The sequence below is a fragment of the Natator depressus genome, chromosome 4 (genome assembly GCF_965152275.1).
Source record: "Natator depressus isolate rNatDep1 chromosome 4, rNatDep2.hap1, whole genome shotgun sequence".
Taxonomy (NCBI): Eukaryota; Metazoa; Chordata; order Testudines; family Cheloniidae; genus Natator; species Natator depressus.
Genome location: NC_134237.1, coordinates 61,217,170 through 61,230,621, shown reverse-complemented (window position 1 = coordinate 61,230,621; position 13,452 = coordinate 61,217,170). Strand labels below are relative to the sequence as shown.

Sequence of the window (13,452 nt, the reverse complement as noted above, 5' to 3'; positions counted from 1 at the left end):
TTAATCTGAATCATCACTACTAAAGTAGGAGCTGTCACAATATTCTGCTGTGTAAAGGAATTTATGAATAGTTGGGTTCATCTTTGGTATCCAGTGTCTTGGCACCAAATATGTTGAGAGGTTGAACAAATCTACGAACACCTTGTACCTGTCACTGAAAAAAGAAAATCAGATGCATTAACTTTAATATGGTAGCCTGGAGAGGCCATAATTGGCCTCTACAAAGCCTAATCTTGGTTCAGATCTATCAAATTACATTACAAAGGGCCCTGGGAACTCCCAATGTGTTTGAATGATACACTACACAAGCTAACCCCCATGATCTTCTAATGGAAAACATCTACTAGTAATGATTTCAGATTCTTTCCATCAAGTGTGGCAATTCAGGCTAGAGCTGAATGACACAAGATTGATTTGGGTTCATGTGGTTTCAATCTCCATGATTTTTCATTCTTAAATGAGCCACAAAGTGAAACTCAACCAAAACTGCCATCACGTCAAAACCATGTTTTTTCATCATTTCTACTCACAGTCATTAGCTGATTTAGGCTTGAAATTTAGGTTCACCGAAAAGCCTGAGACCCTTTTGTAACCCTACCCCAAGTTACATTTGTACTAAAACCCCAAACCTGGTGCATTTCTACTTTGACTGTTTGATGAAAATTACAGACAAATCTTATCTCAAACATCATGTCAGGGGAGTGGGCTAAATCAATATTAGAGCAGTTGCCAAAAGCCAGAGAGTGTTTGAAACCACTAGTTGCGTAATACCTTCTACCCAAAACAAAACTAAAAGATTCCAGCTAGACGAAGAGATGTTTCCATGTATGCTTCAAACAATCCAAAGTGTTTTTTGCATTTTGCTCTCCAGGCACAAAACTCAACTGTCAAGGTGTAGGTACAAATATAAGCTTTAAGGTGGACTAACTGACTGAATATAAGAAAATATTAAATGACTGAAACTGTGCATATTCAGGAATGAGAAAGAGCTAGTTGAGGTTGAAGGTTCCAGCCCAATTTAGTTGCCGTGATGATAGATGCAACAGGCAGGAAGCCATTTTTCCATCTGAAGTGCTGCGCTGGAGAATTGGTCAGTGAGACATGGAGCCAACATCCATGATCATCTGTTCCTTGCACAGCAGGGAAGACCAACAATTCTGAAGGACGACAACTGTAACTGATTAATTAGACACTCCCCGGCCCCCGCTCTCAATTATTTTAATAAATCAATCTTCATAACTGCATTGACTTTTATGGACTATCCCCTCCTGCCACTTGGAAAAAAATTCTCTCTCACAAGTTGACTGACAAAACACAAAAAGGAACTGAAAAGCTATACACAGTAAAGCTAATAGCTTTTACCAGCATACATTCAAGTGTTCGGTCCCTAAATTCAAAGAATAGTTTAACTTTTTTAAGATAAAAGGTCACTATCTTCCTGCTATTTAAACACAGCTATTTATATAAAGACGCCAATGTTCAAAGTGTCGGTAGACACTGGTTATGTAATACTAATTGCTTATTTTCAGTAATTTTGGGCCTATGTTCTTTTTTCTGGAAACTTTCACTAATACTAAAATACTTTTTACCTGGATATGACTGAATGAAAAGTATTATTCATATTAAGTAATGTACTGTATGCAGATTATGGAGTGGTAACGAATAATATTATAACATTTTAATAATTTTTCTTCATGCTTACCTCACTGTTGAGCGCAAATACTGATAGCCTGATGATCCTCCAGTGCCAGCTTTGCTGCCAATCATTCTGTGCACCATGCAGACATGGTTGTCTAAGCAACAGAAATAAATAGAATTTGGCATTTCTAACTTAATATAAAAAGTAAGTTGCTGCTTTAGGATACAAACAAGGGTTTGGTTACAATGGTGTTGACCATTGAAATGCCAGTTAAAGCTGGCCATATAGCAAGTTGTATTGTATCATAGTTATATGTGAGGTACTCAGGTTCAGGGGAATGCTTATAACCATTTTCCTGGGACATCAGAGATAAAGGTCAGAGAGGGTGACCCACTAGGTCACCAGGGAAACTCGTCACTCTTCAGCATGTTGCATACTGACAAAGGAGTACTGTTGACTATCATCCCATAGATTGCAACATATTTCACCCTGTTTTGTAGATGGGGGGTAAGAGAGTGCAAAGAATGGGCAGAGAAGAGTCATGAGGTGTGGGGAGAAATATGCAGTAGTTCCCTTAGATAAAAAGACGTTGCCCCAATTTTAGGCACATCATGGAGGGGACAGGTTTAGTTTCAAAAGGAAGGCAATGGCTGTTCCATATACATGCATCAACAGCTAACGAGGTGTCACACCTACCCTCCAGATCAAAGCAAAAGCAATTGTCCTTCGAATAAGAAGGGGAAAGAGGTCTTTTGAATTCTAATTGAACACACCTTAGTTACAACTATAGTAATAAAGGGAAAAACAGTCTTGTACCTAGAAGAGATACTACCACAAAAAAGAAGGGGAAACTTACATCTCCATTTGGTCATGAGTACATCAATATCCATGAGAGAAGTAAGAAGCTGAAAGGGAACCTGAAAGCGAGGCTCCTCTCTTGAAAAATGAAAGACAAGACACAAAGATAGTTCTTATTACCTTATTGATATTTTCTTATGTCATGTTTGTCAAAGTACCACTTCAAGTGTGCATAGCATTGACTTTGGTCATTTTTCCCCCTCAATTTCTTCTACCAATACAAAAATCAGTATTCTAATAGGTGCTTTCACCCTCCTAAAATAGGAGTTGCATTTTGTTCCATGTTTATAGCAATTTGTCCTTAGGAGAATATAAGGACCCGGCTAAAGTACAGTATATGATTTAGAATAGCTTTTCAACAATTAATTGCAATAATAAGTGGATTGCAAATTGTGTACATACACAATTTGTGGTGCATAATACGTCATCTACCCTTGACTTCTTCCTTCTGTCAGAATTCCCACTAAATCTTGCAGCAATATCGCCTTACTGTACCTGTAGAAGTAGATCATTAAAGCTCCTTTCAATGCGTTATAAGAGAGTCGTCTTTCTCCTGCAAAATTACAGATTTTATTAGTTTTTGTGTTAATTTTCCTGCAAATGTCCAGAGTCCACTATAGTATAAACTAAGGATACAAAAATATATGGTAGGAAAAAAGTATATATTATAGTGTTTAGCTATCAGAGTTGCTTCAAAAGTAGCTGTATACTGAATGCCACCATTACCTCGAAAGTTGCCAAATCATAAAACTCAAGATTAAAAAAAAAAGCGAATCACAAGTAACTTTCTAAGACAACTTTCTTCCTTATATTTTTAAACTTCTTTTCACAAAGGGTCCAGTTACTGTTATTAAACTATCTTTTTCCAGATGTGAACATAACCTACCTTTACTAAGAAGATGTTCATGGCGTTTTTCATCAAATAATGAAATAAGAATCTCTCTTTGTTTTTGAAGTTCAGCCAGTAGGTCCTCTTTTTCCTCTGACTCTTGTTTGGCCTTTAAAATATAAAACAAAATGGTTATTTTTAGAAGAGGCCTACAGTTTTTGAATTATTTATTATACAGTTGCAATTTTCAGCATCATACTTCTATGAATTTACACATTTAGTGTAAGGACCATATTTTCAAACAAGTTAGATGTACCATTGCCTATGCAAAACAAAAAAATATTACAATCAGTGCATGCACAAATGTACCTAAATCTCTACATTAGTTAGCCAGTTTTCATACCTAGTCAAGATCAATGCATGCACAAGATGGGGACACAATTACATAATTAGTTATTTTTTAAAAAATCTGTCCTTAAGTTCTTAGACATCTGATTTTATAGTTTCTTCATTTGAATGAAGAAAGAAAAAGAAACCTAACAATTAGAAAGATATTAATCTTAGAACTGGTCAAAGTTTCCCAGATTTTGAATATAGGATTTTTTTTTTCTTTAAAAATGTGATTTGACCTAAAGAAATTCACTTCCAAAAATGAATCCTCAAAATACCACATGAGAGCATTTTGTTAGATACATAATCACTCACGTCTAGATATTTTTTGTCCTCTTGAGCAACTAAATGATTTGTTTTTAAAAGCAAAACATTCTTCTCATGGTAATATTCATATACAGTTCAATAAGTTCAATATCAGTATGTAGAAGTCCCTTCTTATCAAACCCATGTGTACCATTTAGTAAAGCTATGTGAAACAGCACAGTTCCACCTCACAGTGGTGTATGCAAGCATTTCCTTCCATACGGATTCCCATGGGCTTGTTCTTAGAAGAGTTGCACTTTGATCTTCAGACTCAAGTGCCTGGGGTGAAATTCTGACCCTAGTGAAGTCAATGGCAAACCTCTTATTGACTTCACTGGAGCCGGGATTTCAACCCTGTTTTTTGCAATCAAAAAATCACTCAAATAGCACACATTTCTGAAGTCAAATAATAAACTGGCCCATAAATACCTGAAAGAAGTGCATAGTTCCATTGCTCCTTAAAAACAAAGTTTGTTTAAGACTGAATGAACCAAGGGAAAGGAACAGTGATTGGGTTAAAATGTTAACTAAAATGGCAGGATCTTCTTTTATCACATATCTTATGCTTGTTGATAGACTAAGGATACATAATTTACCTGAACTATTGCCAGTTCCTTTTCTAGACCTTTTAACACATTCACTTCAAATTTTCCCCAGAAATTAAATCCTTCTGGTTCTAGTCCTGGTGTTCTTTCCAGCCATGCCTTAAAAATAAAACAACATAAAACAAATAGGTGATACAGATCATGAGTTACTCTTAAATGACCCCAGAGTTGGGAGGCAAACTCTCCACTTCTAATCCTATCTAAGATTGACTTCCTCTGTAGACCTGGACAAGTTACTTCAGCCCAAAAAGTGTTTAGGCACCTCACTCCCATTGATTTCAATAAAATGCCTAAATACCTTTGAGAAACTGGGAATTTCTCTCTCAGTCAATTTCTCCTTCCAAAAATAGGGTAAGAATACTAATTTAAAATAGGGCAGGTCTACACTTAAACACTTACCTCCACTAATTGCAGAAGTGTTGGCTCCTGCTCTGATTTAAGCAGCAGTTCATTCTCATGTCCCTTGAAGTTATCACGGTAATGCCTTCTGTTATAAGGAACTCTCAGACTCTGCGGGACACCAATCTTATTCTCTAATAGGCGGAACTGCAGGCTCTGAAAACCTGATGCTGGGCTCAAGTAATCTCTTTGGGTATGGAAGAAGATAGAGTAATTACATATTATTTCAATAATAAGGGTATTTTGTGGTTTTCCTATCCAAAACTAAAAAAAACCTACATAGACATTTCTAACATGAAAAGCATTTCAAATAAGACTCTCTGATATACCACAACATTGACATTTCCTTTGTTGCAACCCAGGTATCACAATGAAAATCTGATTTCTTTATTTTTAAGTAAATAACAACAAATTATACATTGAAATCAATATTTAAAAAAACACATTCAGGAGGAAATTTAATATGAATATTAATTTATTTCTAAACATACACAGCCAAACAGGTATTAAGAAAGGTGCCTTAAGTCATTAAAATTAAAATAAACAAACTATAATATGTTTATTGGTGTTTAAATTATTCCATAGAGCTGAACAATTTTTTGTTTGGGGTTTTTTCTGGACAAAAGGGGTGGCGGTGTCACCATGGCTAGTTTTTTGTTATGTGGGACTGATGTAAAATTAAACTATGTTGGCAAGTTGGAAGAACTAATTAATAAGAATAGCCATGATTCCCATTCCCTGGCAGTTTTAGGGGTTCAAAAATAAAGGATAAGACGGTTATAATAATGGAATTGAAAGTCATTGATTTGGTTGTATAATTGCTTATTATACAATAATACATTTCTGAAAATTGCAATTGAAGATCTCTCAAAATAGATGGTTAATCCACTTATTTCTCTCTCTCCCCCTTTTCTTTTTAAGTTTAAAAATGGGAGAAAAGGATTCTGGCAACCTTTAAGGGCCATGAATGATGTTTTGTGGGGTATTATGAAGTGGTAATAGGGCAAATTAGAAGTGAGCTGTAGCTCACGAAAGCTTATGCTCAAATAAATTGGTTAGTCTCTAAGGTGCCACAAGTCCTCCTTTTCTTTTTGCGAATCAGACTAACACGGCTGTTACTCTGAAACAAATATATAGGTTGCCAAAAGGATCCAGGAAGGGCTGGGAGTTGGATGACATGGCCACAGGTGACCCAAGTGGAAACCACAGGAAAGCTAGGAATGGGGTGCATGCAGCAACAATGAAGCTTGGGAGTGAAAGAATTAGGCGTTCTTTCCTGGAAGCGAGACAGGCAGATGGGTCCCAGAAGCCAGGCCAGCAGCCAGAAAGAGGTATACAGGCTTCCAGGCCCCACTGTCTGCTTCTATTGGTAGACGGAGAGGAGAAATTCCTGGTGGGAAAGGGGGAAGTGAAGAGAGATGGAGGGTTGGTGGCAAAAAGCTGGCAGCAACATGCTGCTTCCCACAGGCTTTTGAAACATTATATTTCAGTGATCCAGGACCACTGCAAACCTTATGAAGTTTAGATGTGTGAAGCCCCAGAACCAATGGGTTAAAACATCTAGCTCATACTGTAGATGTGGAGCGTGGGTTTCTCTCGCCCACACAAGTTTATGAATTGACATAAAATGTTGCAGAGAACATGTGGCTGTGAGAAATGTAAGGAAATTGCTAAGTCTTAGCTTGGCATTACCAAATGACAGGACAGTTTGATTATTTACATACTGTTATTTTAGTTTTGTAATGGTGATCTCAGCTAGCAAAGTCACATACCAATAATTAAGACAAACATCTGTTTAAAAATCTCAGAATACATTGGTCTTGCAATCAAGTTAGAGACTGTTAATGACCTTTATCGGTTACTAGTACAGCTGCTTCTCTCCCAAATACACACTCATGGTGCTGACCTAATTGATTTAGTTCTTCAGCTGAGTGGTAGAGGCTCAGGCTTTCAGCTCTGAAAGTCCTGGATTCAAACCGCACTGTTAGCTCTAGTGAGGACAGTTACATAAGCACTGATACTAATCAATAAAAAATAAATCATATTTACCTGAAATCAAAGAAGTCCAATGCAGTCATAGTTTCTAGAATTGAAAATTGCTCCACAAGTAATTTAAGGATCATTGAAATTCTGTGCATTCGAGCAACAACCTTGAGCATGTTTCTCTCATCTCTCACCTTATTAGAAAAGAAATACTTATGACCAGATTGAGAATGATGAGCTGATAAGCTGTTTATACCTTTGTGTTCTACCCATCAATCTCTTTTAGGGTGTTATTCATCCATCCCTGCAGTAGCTCAGTGTATTCCATGTAAAAATCAATAGCAAAGTCTTGTATTTAATGTAGACTCCTGCATATAACTAAAATCATACTTTTAAGGCTTATGCTTAAAAGATCAACTGTGAGGGCTTTTTGTCTGGCTGCTTACTCATTCTAACTGGGTCAGTTATAAAGGAATTATTTTCCCCATATTTTTAACTCAAAAAGTTACTGAAAGAGTTGAAAGTCTAGGCCAAAGTCATCCACAGTGTAATTCTATTAGAGTCAATGGAGAAGCAGACCAGCAGAAGTAGGAGTGGTAATGTGGCTAAGAAAGTCATGTGGCACAGCTGAGAAGATGCTTGCTAGCAAGCAGAAGGGGGAAATAAAGGAAGAAACAGGAGAAGTGAGTGGGGAAGGAACTGCAGAGCCGTTCCCAAGCCAACTCTGTGTCAGCACATCCATTGCCTTCAATGGGATCAGGATTCCTCTTGAGATTTCTGAGGCAGTCAATGAGCACGACCAAGAAATATCAATGGAGGGATGAAAATGCTACATTTTAATCTTTTTCATAATCCTCCCACCGGTTTCTGAATTTCAATTTTTCAACATTTTTAATTACATTTCAACAAAATATTACTTTCATGGAGAAATGTATCCCATTTTAGAGATGGTTAAAATTTTCTGAATTTCAGATTTCAACAAAAAATAATCAACATACTAAATTTCAGTAAAAAAAAGGGGGGGGGGAAACTAATTTTTCATGAAACTTTTTGCATTTTTTTTCCACATCTTACTACCAGGTCTACTTCCAAACAACGTTACATATCTTTATAATATCCACAAGTGCTGGATTTTCATTTACAACTATCAGTTTATTATTAAAACCACATACAGCCAGCCATCTCTGATTGACACCACATCAGAGGAAACTCAAGAGTTTGTCATTACAATTCATAAGTGTATAAAGAATTTCGCTTCGGGGCAGTGTTAATAAAAGCTCAAAATATTCACCTTTTTTTTCCCCCAGGTGTCATCATATAAGCATCTGCTGTTGATTTGATAATTCCTCTCCAGTTTCAACAAATCACATCCAAATACCAGAGGATTTTTTTCCTATTTTATTTACCAGCAATTTATACACTGATGAATAATAAAAACATTAAGTATTTTGCATAAGCGAACCAGAAAATTCAGAGGAAAGGGACCCTTTCAACATAAAAATAAAAATTAATATGATAAATTTGGTATGATATGGTATTAATATCAAATAAATTTGGTATTATGGTATTAATATGATAAATTAATAAAAATTAATATGATAAATATTTTCACATAACTTACACGGCCATTCTGAAAGATCACCCGAACTGAGTCCAGTTCCCACAGAATCTGCTTAAACCAAAGTTCATAAGCTACAATGAGAAAGGCATTGTTAATTTCATTGCCATTGCTGGTGTGTAGAAAGAAGTTAAGCAAGTAGATTAGGAGGTTAATTTCCGAATTTATTGTTAAACCTTCATTTAAAATTAATGTTCTATTTCCATGTGATTGGGGTGTAAGAAATACTGATTTACAAATGTACCTGCTGTTTAAAGAATCTCTCCCTTCTTCAGACCATTGTTGCATGAAATAATTTAGCACCTGAGACTGTTAATAGAACTAATCACAGTAGATTCACTTTTGGAACTCTAGGCTGGCATATAGCAGATTAACAACAGTTGGGCAGAGGGGAAAACCTGGCCAGGCTATCAAGACAAACCAGTGCTCTTACACAAAGCACCATGGGATGTGTAATGTCCAAAAAGATAAAGACGGAACCTCAGTTTTAGCATGTCATCTAAAAAAGACCCAAATACAGTAAACAGCATAGTACTCATTTTACTATTTCAGATGGCTGAATCTGCTCCATCACAATTGAACCTATGGTTCTGAGGAGTCTAGGAGTTCTAAACCTGATGCTTAGGTCACTAAGCCATCTCCATTCTTATGTATATAATGAATTATGTTGAAGAGTATTCTCATTCTCTACTAAAACTCTTCAAATATGGATTATGGACACTCTCTCTCTCTCTCTCTCTCACACACACACAAATACTGTGTTGGCAGAGGAATGGGAGAGAAAGCTGGTATTCATGAAGGAATTTATAACTGTGTCCATAATCAGAACAGCTTCTGTACTGCATGTTTTAGCACCAAAACAAACAAATGGTGTGATTGCATCAGACAGCCACCTTTTTCTGTCCTGCAGCTTACCTTGATGGGTCACAATGAAAAGATGCTCATCATGGATCTTGTTTCCTTTTTTTTCACTCTGCAGCTGTTGAGCATTCAATATTTTGTCCAGCTTTAAAAGAAAGATTTTTTGTAATAATCTCAAAGCTCCACTGTTGGGTTTTGGACAAAATGTTCCTGGTGGGAATTTATGTGAACAACAAAACAAAACAAACCCCCCACATACTGGTCTTTAGTTGCATTTTATTTATTCTGCATTTTAATAGTGAGCCAATCCATTGATTTTTTCTGTTGTTTACAACTGGGAATAGATGAAAGAAATATGATTCTGCCCCCTCAATGGGGCTATTTGCAGAATAAAGTACTATTTGGAAAACATACCTTATGAGAAGGGCCCTACCAAATTCTTGGCCATGAAAAACACGTCATGGACCGTGAAATCTGGTCTTTTATGTGCTTTCACCCTAAACTATACAGATTTCATGGGGGAGACCAGCATTTCTCAAATTGGGGGTCCTAATCCAAAAGGCAGTTGAAAGGGGGTTACAAGGTTATTGAAGGGGGGGGTCATGGTATTGCCACCCTTCTTTCTGCACTGTCTTCAGAGCTGGGTGGCCAGAGAGCAGTGCCTGTTAGCCAGGCACCCAGCTTTGAAGGCAGCAGTCTGCCAGCAGCAGTGCAAAAGCAAGGGTGACAATACCATACCATGCCACCCTTACTTCTGCCGGTGGCTCTGCCTTCAGAGCGGGGCTCCTGGCCAGCAGCTGCTGCTCTCCAGCTGCCCAGCTCTGAAGGCACAGCGTTGCTGCCAGCAGCAGCACAGAAGTAAGGGTAGCAGTATTGCAAATCCCCCCTACAATAACCTTGAGACCCCCCCCACACACACACTCCTTTTTGGGTCAGGACCCCTACAATTACAACAACATGAAATTTCAGTTTTAAACAGCTGAAATCATGACATTTACGATTTTTAAAATCCTATGCCTGTGAAATTGACCAAAATGGACCACAAATTTGGTAGAGGCCTAATTATGAGAGATACTGGAAGCTGTAGCTCACGAAAGCTTATGCTCAAATAAATTGGTTAGTCTCTAAGGTGCCACAAGTACTCCTTTTCTTTTTGCGAATACAGACTAACACGGCTGTTACTCTGAAAGTGGAAGTCTAGACGCTCAGTCTATTTAGTTTATCAAAGAGTATGTTAAGGGGTGATTTGATCAAGAATTTGGTAGAGTCCTAATTATGAGAGATATTGGAAGTCTAGACGCTCAGTCTATTTAGTTTATCAAAGACAATGTTAAGGGGTGATTTGATCACACTCTAAATACCTACATAGAGAACAGAAATTTGATAATAGAGGGCTCCTCAGTCCTGCAGACAAAACTATAACAAGATCCAATGGCTGGAAGTTAAAGCTCAACAAATTCAGATGAGAAATAAGGCACAATTTTCCAACAGGAAGGACAATTAAACCATTGGAGCAAATTGCCAAGGGTTGTGGTGGATTCTCCGTCACTGGAAGTTTTAAAATCAAGATAGGCTGTTTTTCTAAAAGATATGCTCTAGTTCAACCACTACTTTTGAACTTGAAGCAGGAATTAATTCAGGGAAATTGCCTGAGTTATGCAGGAGGCCAGATTAGTTGATCACAATGGTTGCCTGTGGTCTTAAAATCTATTAATCTCTAACATGAAGAAAAATGGCAAAATCTAGCCATCTAATGACTTTTAGATACTCATGTGTTCTTTCAGGCAGTATAGTTCAAAAAGCCATTTGAACAGCTTTTTCATTTGCTTTTTATTAAAGATGATAAGGAAGGGATAGGAAAGGAAAATAGCTAATGTAGTCTATAAATCATATCTGAATGGAATTCATTTTCAGTGAGGCAGAAGTCCTGTAGAAAAAATGCTATGGTGATCATCTTATTAAAGACCGTATTGTATGAAGACACACAAGCGTGCTGAATCAAAGTTGCCCAGGAATCTTATTACTGGAATTTTCTAACTTCTGAGTGCTTGACATTGTTTTTTAAATGTAATTATGTAATTATATAACTATTGGGACAAATTCTGTATAAGACTAGAGCAACTTAATTTATTTCAGTTTACATCCGTGCAACTGATGAAAAAACTGGGTCCATGAGCTAAATTTAAGACATTTTACAGACACTTAGATGTTTTTTTTTCAGATTACAGCTCAGGGAATTTAAGCAGAATGGTTAATGGGAACTGCACAGCCCCTGCTGAGCATACTGAAGGTTTGCCCTGAGTAACCATCTGCTAAAATAATGAATCTTCTGCTTTGCTGTGATTTATCAAGGTGATGTGTTATATGCATCTCAGTGTAACTCTCTACTTCAACCCTTCTCCATTCACAATTTAGCTGCAGGACTAAAAATAATTCCCGTCTAAACAACAAAATCCAATTTGTTTTCTCAAAAAGTTAAAAAATAACCAAGCGTCCCATTAACATTAACAGGTATGTGAGCTGTCATGGAATCTTGGGTGGGAGATGTTTGTTTAACTCAAATGTCAAGAGATAAAGATGCCTGTGGATACATCCTTAGAGCTGGGAGTGAAACAGTGATCAGAAGGACTTGCCTTGATTGTTGACCTTCGCTGGCAGAGGGAGGGAAAGGACAGTGCCATATGTCAACATCTCAAATTGTAACAGGCATCAGGGCAGTAACATAATCCAGTCCTCACACTTACATGTAGATAGTCGCCATAGATAAGTCCACCTTTGCTGGCTTTATTCAGCCCTTCTTGTGACTTATCTTCTCCTTCCTCATCCTCCAAAGACAGTTTATTAAAATTAAATCTAGGAATAAAAGAAAATTACAAAAGGAAATAACAGAGCTAAAAATATCACAGCAGTAATTGTGCCTAAAATTCAGGCACTGATCTGCTTTGGTGGCTCAGTTTCGCAAACATATATGATAAGCAAAATAAACAGCATGTATCTATCTTCAACCTTTATAGCACACACATCACTATAGTATCTAGGTACATTCATATCTAGTATATCCCAATAGCCAATGCTCAAAAGAATTCTTAGTCCAGCTCTCTTCATTCAGTGTTGTCTATATAATTATTTAACCCTTGGTAGTTAATGAATAGCCTCCTTTTGAATTTTACACTTAACATTCACATTGTATCTATCGTGTTAACTGACATTATGCAGTAAATAGAGAAATATACTCACTGATATTTGTTCCCCCAAAATGGGCACCCACTCATGACTCCAGAATCCAATAACTCGCTGAGCAATGTTCCCCAGGGATATAGTCTACGAACATTACCAAACCTACTGCAGCTGCCTTTTATGTAACCTGATCTTAGTGTACAGGCCAATCCCCTACTACTCCATCTGCCCATCCCTGTCATTCAGTAATAATTACAGAAGCTATCCTGACACAAACCTCAGTAAGTATTTGTTTTGTTGGCTGTTCTGTTAGTTGAGTCACCCAAAACAAGAAGAGTTGCAATGCTCATGTTGGTCAAATGTCACATACTTTGAGCAGCTTTCACTAAAGTTCTTTTGACCTTGGTCATTTTCAATCAGGCACATAGTATGGGATCAAAGCTAATACAAATAAAAAAAAATCAATGGGAATTCTGTGTATAAGTCAAGGGTCGAATATGGCTCTAAATATTGAATCTCGTGGATTACTGACACAGGATTGTAATCTTTAAACACTAAAGTCAAAATTTCAAGGCACTTTTGATGAAAAAAGAGTGAAGTCTGTATTGGGCAGAGATGGACTATATCCCAAAGGTGACCTGAACCCCTTCTGGAATTAACTCCAAAATAATATTTTTTAAAAAGATTACTTACACCATCTCTCCAATTAAAAGCAAAACAATTATTTTATTAATAAATATCCATGTAAATTCTCATAGGGCAGATATCTCCCCAGTGGTTTAAATAT

General features: G+C 37.0%; 1 protein-coding gene across 1 annotated transcript; it reads right to left on the bottom strand.

Moving 5' to 3' along the window:
• On the bottom strand, window positions 1-12,760 carry TDO2 (tryptophan 2,3-dioxygenase). The gene is made up of 12 exons (XM_074950048.1): window positions 12,726-12,760; window positions 12,233-12,341; window positions 9,543-9,633; window positions 8,631-8,701; window positions 7,076-7,203; window positions 5,027-5,213; window positions 4,619-4,726; window positions 3,384-3,495; window positions 2,993-3,050; window positions 2,496-2,575; window positions 1,703-1,793; window positions 1-154 (listed from the first exon to the last, which is right to left on the bottom strand). The coding sequence occupies exons 1-12, from the start codon at window positions 12,758-12,760 to the stop codon at window positions 1-3; spliced, it is 1,224 nt and encodes a 407-aa protein (XP_074806149.1).
• Between the last annotated feature and the right edge of the window lie 692 nt (window positions 12,761-13,452).

Excerpts from the sequence above, each read along its gene's own strand:
- TDO2 (XM_074950048.1), bottom strand. The coding sequence starts at position 12,760 with ATGAGTGGGTGCCCATTTTGGGGGAACAAATATCA. Across the intron at positions 12,342-12,725 it reads TTTTGGGGGAACAAATATCA|ATTTAATTTTAATAAACTGT; the intron begins GTGAGTATATTT and ends TTTTATTCCTAG. Across the intron at positions 5,214-7,075 it reads TTGGACTTCTTTGATTTCAG|AGATTACTTGAGCCCAGCAT; the intron begins GTAAATATGATT and ends CCATACCCAAAG.